This window comes from Chlorocebus sabaeus, chromosome 1 (genome assembly GCF_047675955.1).
Source record: "Chlorocebus sabaeus isolate Y175 chromosome 1, mChlSab1.0.hap1, whole genome shotgun sequence".
In the NCBI taxonomy this organism is placed as follows: domain Eukaryota; kingdom Metazoa; phylum Chordata; class Mammalia; order Primates; family Cercopithecidae; genus Chlorocebus; species Chlorocebus sabaeus.
In genome coordinates, this window is record NC_132904.1 from 98,905,125 (window position 1) to 98,919,362 (window position 14,238).

The 14,238-nt window shown below is 39.5% G+C and overlaps 1 protein-coding gene across 1 annotated transcript in view; it reads right to left on the bottom strand.

Moving 5' to 3' along the window:
* Positions 1–1,133: 1,133 nt before the first annotated feature.
* TMEM123 (transmembrane protein 123) overlaps positions 1,134–14,238 on the bottom strand; it is a 57,460-nt gene continuing 44,355 nt past the window's right edge. The window contains exons 3-5 of the mRNA XM_008020667.3: positions 6,904–7,191; positions 6,531–6,684; positions 1,134–3,717 (exon numbers count right to left, since the gene is read on the bottom strand). Of these exons, the coding sequence (XP_008018858.2) occupies positions 3,693–3,717; positions 6,531–6,684; positions 6,904–7,191 (467 nt within the window). The 3' untranslated portion in view covers positions 1,134–3,692. The remainder of the gene's footprint in view (positions 3,718–6,530; positions 6,685–6,903; positions 7,192–14,238) is intronic.

Sequence of the window (14,238 nt, forward strand, 5' to 3'; positions counted from 1 at the left end):
GGGTGACAAGAGCAAAACTCAGTCTCAAAAAAAAATTTTTTTTCTTAAGACAACATCATTTTACCTTGGTTGTCTATAATATTTAAATCCATTCTCAGATGCAAATTACATCTCGTTTTTTCTTTCTTTCTTGAGGTGTAGTCTTGCTCTGTCACCCAGGCTGGAGGGCAGTGGTGTGATCTTGGCTCACTACAACCTCCACCTCCTGAGTTCAAGCGATTCTCCTTCCTTAGCCTCCCTAGTAGCTGGGATTACAAGCACACGCCACCACGGGCGATTAATTTTTCTATTTTTGGTAGAGATGGGGTTTCGCATGTTGGCCAGGCTGGTCTCTAACTGCTGACCTCAGGTGACATGCCCGCCTTGTCCTCCCAAAGTGCTGGGATTACAGGTGTGAGCCACTGCATCCAGCCTAAATTATATCTACTTTTAAAGGAGAAAAAGACTGTTGAAAATACCATACACTAATGCATTTGTAACTGATTTATCTAGAGAATAAATTTTCTACCATTAGTATACCAATTTTTAAAACTGTCCAGCAGAATACAGCAGCAGCTGCAAATAAAAATCCTTTTAGTGGTTCTCATTATTTTGGTGTACATCAGAATCACATGGTAGGCTCATTAAAAGAGACTGCTGGCCAGGTGCAGTGGCTCAGTCCTGTAATCCCAGCACTCTGGGAGGCCATGGCAGGAGGATCGCTTGATGCTAGAAGTTTGAGACTAGCCTGGGCAACATAGCGAGACCCCATCTCTACAAAAAATATTTTAAAAATAGCTGGGTGTGATGGTGCATGCCTGCAGTCCTAGCGACTCAGGAGGCTGAGGCTGGAGGATCGCTTCAACTGAGTCGAGGGGTTCAAAGTTATAGTGAGCTATGATTGTGCCATTGCACTCCAGCCTAGGTGACAGAGCAAGACCCTGTCTCTAAAAAAACAGATTGCTGAGCTCTACCCCAGAATTTCCAACTCAACATAATTGGGTTGGGGCCAAAGAATTTGCATTTTCTAACACGTTCCCAGGTAGTGCTGCTGCTCCTTACCCAAACAACCACACTTGCAATCTGCCCTTTTATTTTGAGCGTTTTCTATTTATCTTGAGTTTAATGAAATAAAGCAAAATCACACACTTAAAAAATTTTAGAAGGAGAACAATTTTATTCTAAAAATAGATCTTGGTAACAATGAAATACCAAAAGCTGGTCATTATAATAAAAAGAAAAGAAGAGTAACTTTTTTTCCTGAAAATACAAAATTATCACTATAATATACTGCCAACTCTGTTTATCTGTATTTGAATTATTCCTTTCATGGATTATTCAAGAAAATTTTAAAATTGGCTTCTGCCTAGTACTTATACATCTGGATTGTTTTGATCTTCAAATAAATACATTCTCAAGGAATGCAAGCAAAATTGAGCATTTTCCTAAGTAAACATAATTAAGAAGGTAAATTTATGCTTAGGAAATGTGATCCAAAGCAAAATTTTTTTTTTGCATAACCATTTCCCTCAATTTTTATAGATAACAACAACAAAAAAAACCTGCATTGAAAGTACTGGTATTTGCAAGTAACAAATTATACTACTTATATACAGAGAAAAGACATAACTAAACTACTTCAAATGCAATGCAGAGGAAACTTTCAAGGCAAATGACTTAGTACTTAAAAAGTGGTTTTTCTATCTTCAAAGGGCTAAAGAAACAAGTATTCAAAAAGAAACTTCAGGTCGGTCCACATAGTTCTAACTGACTTGAAGTAGTGAAATACCAAGAATGCAGTGGACAAATTTAAAAGGCCTTCATCAGAATAAAGTGTATCTTAACTACATTTTGCAAAGAAATGAAGCAATGGTTGCATAACCAGTCGGGGCCAAGTTAGTAACATACAACTCAGCCATCAGCCCACATCTCTTTCGACTAATCTAAATGTATTTTTCAGAAAATTTCCTCCATACTCTATATGTTACATACATCCAATCATATCCATATTTTGGATTTTTTTCTATGTTCATCAGATTATTGGTTATAATGCACAGCAAGCAGAAATGATCCATTTCAAAATTCTTAATATCTAGCATTCTCTGCAAAACAAAAGCGGACCACAATAGTTTTATTGTATTCCTGTTAAATGTAGGCGCATGTTCATTAGGACATCTGAGCTATTTTTAGGACCTTCAGAAACTGGTGTGATTTACTTTGGCCCTCTGAGATAGAAATGCGATCTTAGTATTTACTGTGACTGCATACCTCTTTTGTTAAAGCCTGACCCTGAGTTTTGAGTGCTGGAATATAAACTGTGAAACGGAAAACACTCCAAAATACATTGTGGCTAATACCGGTGTCTCTACAAATACTGTGCTTTTTCTGTCCATTAACATAATGCATCCGAAAGTACTTCTCCTTCAGCATGGAGTAAGAGGGATCTGAGGGAATATCCAAATCAGGAAGGAGGAAATGTCCTGCTAAAAATTCCTCTCAAAACTTTCTAAGAATTTATTCTAAAATATGTTGGTGTTTTAGTATAAAAAATGTCATTTCCCCAAATCTCTGAGTAATATCAACAGTGCATGAAAGAAAATACAGCATTTTCATCCTGCGGGTTTAGTAGCCTGGGGGAAGTCCCACAATCCCTGGGTTAATAAACACAGCATTAGGCTACAGTTTTGACTCTATAGAATTCTAAATGTTCCTTCGAAAATCATACAAGGGGTTCTTTTTCTTAAAGTTAGGTGTGTTTACACTCAATTAAAAATTTCTAGATATTGAAAGCAGCTCTACAGTTCTTAAAATATTCATGAAATATAAGATTAAAATTAAATGAACTAAAGTAACTTCCAGTGGTGACAATATTCTCACAGTAGCAAATAATCTAACTTCTAGGTGTTTTTTCCCCTATATTGCCAGGATTATTTAATACTGACAGCTAAGTCTTTAAAACATTATTATGTTAAACACTGCAGTTTACCTAAATTACACAGAGAACAAAAATTACATCAACATTGAAAGCTCAAAAGTTAATAAAAATATACGCTCTTTAATGCTCCAATGGATCCCTAACAGGGTTAAACACAGATATTATTTTGGGTTTTATTTGAAAATTTTCTTCTTCTTGGAGTATTTTGTTTCTAGACCAACTACTACAGTTTAAAGCACAAAAAAGGTTGATGTTTTTCTTAAATTATGCTTCAGATCTGGTTTACTTGATTGTATAATTTCTGTGTGGCATCAGTAATCAGGATATATCCAGCTCTGAAAAGCACTGAAGTTCTTTGTGTGAGCTCCAAGATACCCAAAATCCTAAGTGCTGTGACAAACTCCTTATTTGTATGCCCAGATGGCACTTTCAGTGATGACACCTTTCAATTACTGGTTATATGTGACCAATGCCCCCCCACCCCCGGCCATTAAAACAAACAAAAAAAAGAGATAGGACTTGTTTGTCTTACTATGAGCTTGCTAAAAGTGAATATAAACCTTTGTATTCACTGTCTGTAAGCTCCAGATGTTTATTACAAAACCCAAACCCGTTACCTTGAGGAATCTTTACATATTTATGTAATACACTGTACATTATATGCATGGCCTGTTTACACTATTTTCAAAAAAAGAATATTGTTTTAAACTATTAATAAACCAAAATTAATTGATAGGGCGGCATCAATCTGTCTTCCTTCCTTGGTCCATGGATTTCCTTAAATGATGGCATCATGTTCATCTCTGTAATATATTAAAAGTTACAATTACTTTGTTTTGTATTTCTGTCAAGACTAATTATGTTCCTATTTGTTAGTAAAGTAACATTAGAACAATTGCAAGCTGCACAATCAAAATTGTCATTGTTCTGTGTAAAGTTCCTTAAGTATCCAGTATACCGTAGTGGTTAAAGATATGGGGGTTATGGCATGGGGATCCACCTATCTTGTCTTGCTGCGATTACAGACACAGACATAGCTTCTGTTTGTAAGTCCCTATTAAATATTTATTTCTACCTGGGCACAGTGGCTCATGCTTATAATCCCAGCACTCTAGGTGGTCAGAACAGAGGATCACTTGAGCCCAAGAGTTTGAGACCAGCCTGGGCAAAACAGTGAGACCACTGTCTCTACAAAAAATTTAAAAATTAGCCCGGTGTGGCACTGCGTGCCTGTAGCCCCAGCTACTCAGCAGGCTGACCTAAGAGGATCACTTAAGCCCAGGAGGCTGAGGTTGCAGTGACCCGTGATCACACCACTGCACTCCAGCCTGGTTGAAAGAGCCAGACCATGTCCCCCTCCCCAAAAAAAGTTTCTGAGAAACCGGGTATGTCAGCCTCTTTTCCTTTGGCCTCTTAGCTTCCTCAGACTAGGAAGGTTTGCCCAAACCTGCCCACTGAAAAGCACTCTGTTTAGTCATAGTTTCCTTTATGTATTCTTTCATGTATTGACCTTAAAAAAGAACGTTTCTGAATATGCCTTTAATCTGACAAAATATCACCTTGATATTCTTTTAAAATGAGTTTGAGCCTATAGCCACACCACTGTGAATGTGTCTGATCTTATTTGATCCTGGAAGCTAAAGTGAGTTTGATGGGATAAATACATGCAATGCAACTTCATTTAAATATAACTTTAAAAAATATGTTCTTAAGGCCAGGCATGGTGGCTCACACCTGTAATCCCAGCACTTTAGGAGACCAAGGTGGGAGGATCACCTCAGGTCAGGGGTTCGAGACCAGCCTGGCCAACATGGTGAAACCCCGTCTCTACAAAAAACACAAAAATTAGCTGGGCATGGTGGCAGGCACCTATAATCCCAGCTACTGGGGAGGCTGAGGCAGGAGAATAGCTTGAACCCAGGAGGTGGAGCCTGCAGTGAGATGAGATCGTGCCATTGCACTCCACAGCCTGGGTGACAAGAGGGAAACTCCATCTCAAAAAAAAAAAAAAAAAAATCTGTTCTTAAATTATCATTTTTGTTTAAGTATTAGTAATGTAACTGTTAGATCCAATTTTCATTTATGATGAGATGTTTATTTAAGAGCTTATATCAATAAATTGAAAATTGGGAAACTTCCATGTTCTTATTTAGTACTTCTTACAAATATATCAAGAAGTTTGATTTGCTTTTATGTGTACTGAATCATATGTAGTATCAAAACTGGAAGATTCCCTCCAATGGCCTAGTCCAACATTTCCCAAAATGTATTCCACACAATACTAGTTCCAAGAGATAGACAGTATTAGCTCCCCTTGAAAAGGGGCAGGGGGAGGGATTTAATCATTTAACAAGTATTTTGGTTAAAAACTTGGGAAACAGTTCATACTGTATTCCATCCTGGAAAATCATAATGTATATCAACATTTTAAAGGCTTAGAGAAGTCTTATAGTAAACTGTTTTAGTTTACTTTAGTCAACTGAACATTTCCCAAACTTTTTGATATAGGAACTCTGTGTGTGGGACACATGTATGTCAAATGTTAACCCACAAGGCAAATTTTGGAAAACAGTCATCTGTTCTACGGTATTTATATACATTAACAATCAAAAAAGTGAATTAGCTCTTGCATATATGCAATGGAATGAATGTTTGTGTCACCCAGTATGAATATGTTGAAACCCTAATCCCAGTGTGATGATATTCTGAAGTGGGGCCTTGGGGAGGTAGTTAGGTCATGAGGGTGGAGCCCTCATGAACAGAATTAATACCCTTACAATTAGAGGTCAGAGAACTAGCTAGCCTTCTTTCTGCCATGTGAAGAAGGCCCTTACTAGAACTCAACCATGGTGGTACCCTAATCTTGGATTTCCAAGCATCCAGAAGTGTGAGATATAAACGTCTGTTGTTTAAGGCACCCAGCTGTATGATACTTTGTTGTATCAGCGTGAACTAAGACAACATGTAAGATTCAAAAAATATAAACAAAAAGGACTATTGGAGCAACAAAATTTTGGATATGTCCTCAAACCATAAGACCTATAGAGCTACATGTAGGGTAAACATGGTTTGTTGATTAGGTCTTGTTGATAATGCACATCTATAGAGAGTTTTGCTATAGATAAAATGATAAATTATATTATTTATACTAACTACTCATTTAAATTATCAGGGATAATGAGGGTGTCAGAGGAATTTCTTTTGTTTGTCTTTGTCATGGAAAGCAAAAGCCATGGTTTTACCAAGGATGCTATTTAGTACCACAACAGACACAGACATACTACGTCAACCGCCTGCTGAGAACTGGTATTTCTTATGATTAGTGGTATGAGTAAGTGAAAATTTCAGGGTGGGTTAACTCTGGTCTCTTGTAAAGTATGTTTGACACTAGTAAAATACATTTTTGTAAGTACATACATCCATTTTCATTTGCAAATAATTATAATCACAAGCTTGTACATAAATAATTTACTTTGGGCAAAGAGGGTTAATGGGAATGTAACTCATAAATCTATCAATTATTCATCCCTGAGATGAACACTGGCTTGATATTTTATCATAATTAAAGATGTGCAACAACCATTTTTTTAAAAAGTCCTGGCCATTCAAAACTTACATGGTTCTATACCGAATGCCTCTTCTTGAGTAATACATTTTGCATCCAATGTAAAGAATAGATAAAACTCCCAGCGTTAATACAATACCACCAACAAAGCTCCCAGTATCAAATTTTGATCCTTTCTTTGCTTCAGAATGCATAGTTGTTGTGACTAGAAAAAAACAAAACAAAACAAAAAAGGGTTTTAGGTGCTTTTTTTTTTTTAACATTGTAATTAAAGCTCTGATTTTCTGTGTGAAGAACATTTAATTGGGAATTAAGGAAAATCTAGGCATATAAAGTTTCTATATTATTTTTGAAAGACAGAATAATGACTTAAACGTGGCATTTACTTGCAGCAGAGGAAAAACAGGTCAGCTTTAATACATACTTGTTACTGATGAAGCAGCAGATGTCACTGAACTATTGTGGGTTACGGTCATTGTGGATGTTGATATCTGAGATGTGTTCTGTGAAGCACTTGTTGTTTTGGGTGTAGACTTTAAGGTGGTAGAAGTCATATTTGTTGAGACCATTGCTGGTATTGTTGTATTAGATGCTGCTGTGGGTTTCATGGTGGTGACTGTCATAGTGCTGGAGACTGAGGCAACTGAAGTTGGTGGTTTCACAGTACTGTTGGAAGTTTCATTTGTATGGTTGGAAGGCACATGTTGAGTCTCTGCAATAATATCAAGAAACATTAAAACCAGAGCTATAATTTAGGGAATAAGATCCCATTTCACTGAGACTTTCATGGTCACAGACAAAGCAAGAGATCTTACAAATACAGCAGCATTTAACATACTTAGCCCATTAATACTTTGCACTATACTGCAATAAAATGTCTCAAACTAGTTAAAGACTCAACAGAAACCAAGTCTAAATTTATATAAAGTTAGAAATTTTGGGGAAGATATGAAGAACAAAAACCCCAAAAGACTGAGTTCCCTCAGTGCAGGGACACATCTTAATCATCTGTCTGAACATCTCAACATACTTCATATCACATAGTAGGCTTTCAACAAATACCTATTGAATGGATGGATAATGAATATAAAAATGGTTTTTAAATTTCCAGTTCTCTGCTATACCTTCTAAGGGGCTTTGAGGACAATAAATTCAGTAGCTGCATGTTTCTAACCCTCCTGGTAGAATGAGAAGTGCAAGTAAATTATTCTTTTTAAGAGTAAAACCAACTTCCCCCTATGCATTAGGAAGTGAAATACCATCACAGAATGTGGCTAGCTGTCATACTGGTAATAATGATTTCCCATAGCTGGAAGGACAGTTCTAAAACTATCTGTGAAAGTTTTAAAAATCCAAAAGTCAATTTGATATGAAAAGAAAAATTAGTGATTTAAAATACACAACTCAAACAATACCTTCGCTCATACCTGAAACTGAGTTTTTCTTTTTGGGGGGGGTATGATGTAAACAAAAACAAATAGGTACTGATGTTGTTAATGCCTTTTTTCTTCTTTTTTTTTTTTTGAGATAGAGTTTCACTGTCACCCAGGCTGAAGTGCAGTGGCAAGATCTCAGCTCACTGCAACCTCCGCTTCCCGGGTCCAAGTGATTCTCCTGCCTTGGCCTCCTGAGCAGCTAGGATTATGGACGTCTGCCACCATGCCGGCTAATTTTTGTATTTTTAGTAGAGATGAGGTTTCACCATGTTGGCCAGGCTGGTTCTAAATGCCTGACCTCAAGTGATCTGCCTGCCTCGGCTTCCCCAAGTGCTGGGATCACAGGCGTGAGCCATGGCACCCGGCCAGTACTCCTTAAAATAAACTTCAATTACTTTTGTTTCCATCCAGGAAAGGTTTCCTTCTTTTTGTATACAATATGGCATATAACCAGAGGCAAACCTTTCTGTATTAATTTTATTTCATATTGCATCTTCTTTTTAACGCCACAATTTCACTAACGTTTACAACTGTAGGTACCTATTAGGATACAATGTCTAGGGAATGAAAGCTTTTCATATGTCTTTGTCCGTTTAATATGATGTAATTTCTGTATTCATTTCCTGTCTCAGTTTATTTTCAGGTTTATTGGTTTCCTATGTTGCCTACTGCTATGGTTTGGATTTGGTTTTTTGTCCCTCTCAAAATTCATATTGAAATTTGATCTCCAATGTGGCAGTCTTGGCAGGTGGGGCCTAGTGGGAGGTGTCTGGATCATGGGGGCAGATCCCTCATAAATGGCTTGATGCCCTTCACATGGTAGTGAGTTCTCGTTCTGGCAAAATTGGATCAGTTCCTGTGGAAAGGATGAGCTCCCATGAAAGGGGGTTGTTATAAAGCCAGGATGCTCCTGGGGTTTTCTATCTTTGTAGTTATCCACTTCCCGTTTGACCTTCTCTGCTATGTTGTGGCACAGCTTTATAAAAGCCCTCCCCAGAAACCGGGGCTTGCAGAACTTTCCCAGCCTGCAGAACCTCAAGCTAAATAAACATTTTCTGTATCAATTACCTAGTCTCAGGTATTCCTTTATAGCAACACAAAATGTACTAAGACACCTATATACTCCCATTTTATTCTTTATGTCCAAATACTTAAGGTACAAAGAATTAACCACTGGGCCTGCCTTCTCCTTTCCCCCGGTGAGAGCAGTACCAATGCCTTAGGGTTCCTTGCCCCACCACTGCTGCCAAGTACCAAAAGTGGTACTTCATATATTATCCTATCTGCCACAACTATTTTGGCCTTATTCTTGAAAGATACATAGATTGATATTTATTTATTTATTTACTTAGAGACAAAGTGTCACTGTGTCACCCAGGCTGGGGTGCAGTGGCACGAGCTCGGCTTACTGCAATCTCTGCCTCCCACGTTCAAGCAATTCTCGTGCCTCAGCCTACTGAGTAGCTGGGATTACAGGCATGTGCCACCATGCCTGGCTAATTTTTGTATTTTTAGTAGAGGGCTTCACCATGTTGGCCAGGATGGTTTCAAACTCCTGAAGTCAGGTGATCCGCCCACCTCAGCCTCTCAAAGTGCTGGTACTGCAGGCGTGAGCCACTGCGCCGCCTGGCCCCATATGTATTTATTATTATTGCTATTTTTGAGACAGAGTCTTGCTCTGTCGCCCAGGCTGGAGTGTGGTGCCTGCGATCTCTGCTCACTGTAACCTCTGCCTCCCAGGTTCAAGCAATTCTCCTGCCTCAGCCTCCCTAGTAGCTGGGGTCACAGACATGCACCACCACGCCCAGCTAATTTTTGTATTTTTAGTAGAGACGGGGTTTTGCCATGTTGGCCAGGCTGGTCTTGAACTTCCGACCTCAGGTGATCTGCCTGCCTTGGCCTCCCAAAGTGCTGGGATTACAGTTTGAGCCACCATGCCCGGCCCCCACTATTATTTATTTTTGACTTAACTGTCAAAACAAGTTGGTTTTAATAGTGCTGCTTACCTGCGTATCAGGTTTTACTACTGACATTTCTACTACTTTCTTCAACTTTGGGTCTCTGTGATCTCTTCTACTAAGTATGATCTATTTTCTTAATAAGGTAAAAGGAATTAATGCTTTTTATACTACATAGGTGAATAAATAAAAATTATCTAAGTAGGTAATACAAATGCACTAAGTTCAAATGACCTTGAACTAATCTTTTCTTATTCAAGTCTGAATGTTCTATGAAGATATAAGTAATAGAATTTAACATGAAAATAATCACCTTTTAAAATGCTGAATGGATTCTATTGCAATGAAATTAAATACAGCAAAGAACCAACGTTTATATCATATCTTTAGAACAGAATGATCCCGCGGAATAAAACAATGAACATGATACTGCTTTTGGATTCAACACCTACACACTCCCTTCCCCCTGGCCTCTGGTATAATAAAACATTCTTCAGAGATACTGCACAAAGTTACATGGGCAAAAATGGGAAGCTATAATAGGTTAGTTCTCCGCTAAGTCAATCCAAATGTGCTAAAGACACAAAAAATTTTGTCAATTTCTATGAATTGACAAAACAGGCAAAGGAAATTTTGCATTAAACTGTGTTTCCTGATGCTTAAAAGTGTAAATGAAATGCAAGGATGCTCTTGGAATTCACATCAGATGACCCAGTCTTCTGTAGTTAAGTAAACAGTCACTTGTTTTCCTCTGCAAATGATACCATCCCAACTCTGGTCTGACTGGCACCTCTAGGAGTGGCATAGTTAACACCTGCACAGAGATGTAGAACGGACCATCCATGCGGGACTTGCAAGGGGTGAAGCTTTATCTAACTCTGCCCATCTTAGCCACTCAGTCTCCTCCAGCCTCCGATAAGCTAAGGTTGAAGAATCTGAGGCGCATATGTTGCTGGAGGGTGTCGGTGTGCAGGGTGTCCTCTGTCTATGGCAGGGGAAAAGAGGAAAATGCCATCCTCCACCTCACACCAGCCTGGGAAGGCTTCCAGGGCACTACCTGAGGAGCTGGACAAGCATCTACTGGACTTAGATGGACACAGACAGTAGGAATTGATTCAAGCCTGAACAAAGGTAAGACACTATGACTGAGCTCCATCTACCCATCAGCTAAGTTTAAAAGGCTGCACTAGGAGTAGACCACACCTCCACTAACAGCAAAGGTTCTTGTTTCCCATGAACCAAATCAAACTCCATGGAAGACAAATGACATGGGATTGCCTTAAAAAAGACAGCTTCCTGGGGCTGGGCGCAGTGGCTCACGCCTGTAATCCCAGCACTTTGGGAGGCCAAGGCGGGTGGATCACAAGGTCAGGAGATTGAGGCCATCCTGGCTAACACGGTGAAACCCTGTCTCTACTAAAAATACAAAAAATTAGCCGGACGTGGTGGCGGGCGCCTGTAGTCCCAGCTACTCGGGAGGCTGAGGCAGGAGAATGGCGTGAACCTGGGAGGCAGAGCTTGCAGTGAGCTGAGATCGTGCCACTGCATTCCAGCCTGGGCCACAGAATGAGACTCCGTCTCAAAAAAAAAAAAAAAAAAAAAAAGATAGCTTCCCCAAGAGAGTACAGCCTAGAGAGGGGGAGAGGTCACCAGTAGGGGGTGGAGCACCAAAAGCATGGGCCAGCTGGAGGAGAGGCCCACTGCATCAAGAGAGCTGAAGAGGGAGGCTTAGCAGGAGGATCTCCCAGGAACCTACCAATGAGAACCACACATCTGCCATCCAGAGGGCACCTGTGCCAAATGAAAACAGCCCAGCCATCAACCAAACAGCTTTTGTCCCTTAAGCCTCTCTAGGCCTGATTCCATAAGGGTGGCAAACAGCAGAACTGAGGAGAAGAGGTGGAACAGGGAAGGAAGCCAACAACATTAACTTTCTCACTGCAGGCTTCTAAGCCTGAAGCAGGCCTGGGCTGGCAGAAGGGACAAGTTTCAATTTTGAATCACTGTAAAGTTTTATTATTTTGGCATTATTCTGGACAGGAGCTGCACCCTACTAAAGAGAACTTATTCAGTGAATTGGACATTCTATCTATAACGCCTCAGCTAGTGCAGTTGGGAGGGGAGAGCCACCAGGGAAAGGGTGTGTGTGACATACAGTTGTCCATGCCCAGTGTTAAGGGTTGAACTGTTCCCCTCTCCACCCTGCCCAAATTCATATGTTGAAGTCCTAACCCCCCAGTACTTCAGAATGTGACCTTACTTGGAGAGAGAATCTTTACAAAGGTCATTAAGTCGTTAGGTTAGGCTTACTTACCCATTATGCTTAGTGTCCTTATTAAAAGGGGAAATTTGGAGACAGACACACAAACACACAGAAAGAACACCCTGTGAAGACGAAGACAGAGATCATGGTGATGTTTCCATAAGCCAGGGAATGCCATGGATTGCCACAAACCGCCAGAAGCCAGAGGAGAGGCATGGAACAGATTCTCTCAAAGCCCCCAGAAGGAAGCAACTCTGCAAACACCTTCACCTCCGACTCCAGCCTCCCGAACTGTGAGACGATCCATTTTTGTTGTTTAAGCCACCCAGTTTCCAGTCGTTTGTTTCTGCAGCCCATGCAAATGAATACACTCAGCTTCAAAGTTTTTTTCATTTATAAAAAATATGTCTCCGTGCAGTGGTACAACTGGCACTAGTGATTGTATTGAGCCGATTCCTTTTGCAGATCTTTGAAACTAGTCACCATGATACGAAGTCAGTCCGTAAATACTCGTCAAACCACTCACAAAACTTGTTTTAATGAAAGCTGAGATCATGTATAGATGTCAATCAGAGATATAAGAATTTCTCTATTTAACTCCTGGTTTCAACTAACATAATTACAGGAAAAATGAAGTGAAGACTGTAATAACAGCATCCATGCACCTTCCTTCCCAGCAGCTGCAGTGTTCAGCCCACAGTGAAAGACGACAAAGAACGCACACATGGCCATGAGCGACGTCTGGCACTGCTGTAAAAAATATATTCCAACAGCCCAATCAGTTCTCCATTCCTGTTTGGTGGTAAAACTATTACTCCTAATTTTTCTGTGATTAGAATTAGAGCTTCCATTTGCTCAGCTCTTCTTTTCACCAAGCCCGGTAATGTTACCTAGGCATGGTGAGTACAAGCTCAAGCTCTGGATGAGCTCAGCGATTTACCTGCTTGGGTACCTTAGATTCACTATCCTTTCTTCTTGTCTATAAATCAGGGCTATCACAAGAGTTTGGGAGAATTCACTGATATAATCTGTGTTGAGCACTTCGCACAGTGCCTGAGAAGTGCTCAACTAATTCTTTTTAACCATTAGTTTCATTAAATGTAACTCCCCTACAGAGCTGCACTGTACAATTCCCTATGGGAGGCTGAGGAATAGGCACTGTGAGATCTCCGAGCTCCCATGGTTACCATAACTACCATCTGAATAACATCTTACGGAAGAAGACACTATTGGGGTATTTTTGATTTATCAATGCAAACACCCAAAAAGAAAAAAGTGAGGCCCAGACCTTTTTCTGTTAATACCAGACAGCCACCATATTGCAACAAGGCCAAGGACACAATGAAGCAGTGCATTTTTCTAGTTTCAAGTAAAAGTACTCATCAAAGTTTGGATTCATTCCGACTATCTCTGTTGTGTTGAAATAACTTAACCTTATTCCTACAACCTTGAGTCCAAAAATATCTAAGTGCCATTGTTCTCCTTTAACCTAAATGTCTCAAAGTTAAGGATGACAATTTGTTTTCATCAGGGCATCAGATATACACTTAAACTGGAGTTGAAAATACACATCCAATTTTTAAAAATCTCATAGTTATTTTTAAATGGGACAGGAGCAGCTTTTCATTTCCTATTATAGTTGTCAAAAATACTGAGCTATTCAAGACATAAACCATAAATTCCTGGTGCCATAGTTATTTTGGGGGGTCTGTGATTCTAGGAATGGTCTGCAGCTTGAGTAAATTTAAGAATAACTACTCTTATGTGGGGTTCTGGGAATTTTTAAAAACATGAAAACCTTGAGAATCTCTTTCCTATAGAATGTACAACCTTACCCCATCAACTAAATATCAGTGTAATTCCAGAAACATTCATTGTTTAGAAAGCAAAGAGGCCTTTCCTCATTGCAGAGTCAACAGATTCATTCTAAACATTGTTCTGAATTCAAATTACCTGGGGATCAAAATCCATACAACTGAAAATCTACATTTTTTTTTAAAAAAAAGATCTTTAAAAAAATCTAGACAGGCCGGGTATGGTGGCTTATACCTGTAATCCCAGCACTTTGGGAGGCCCAGGCGATCACCTGAGGTCAGGAATTT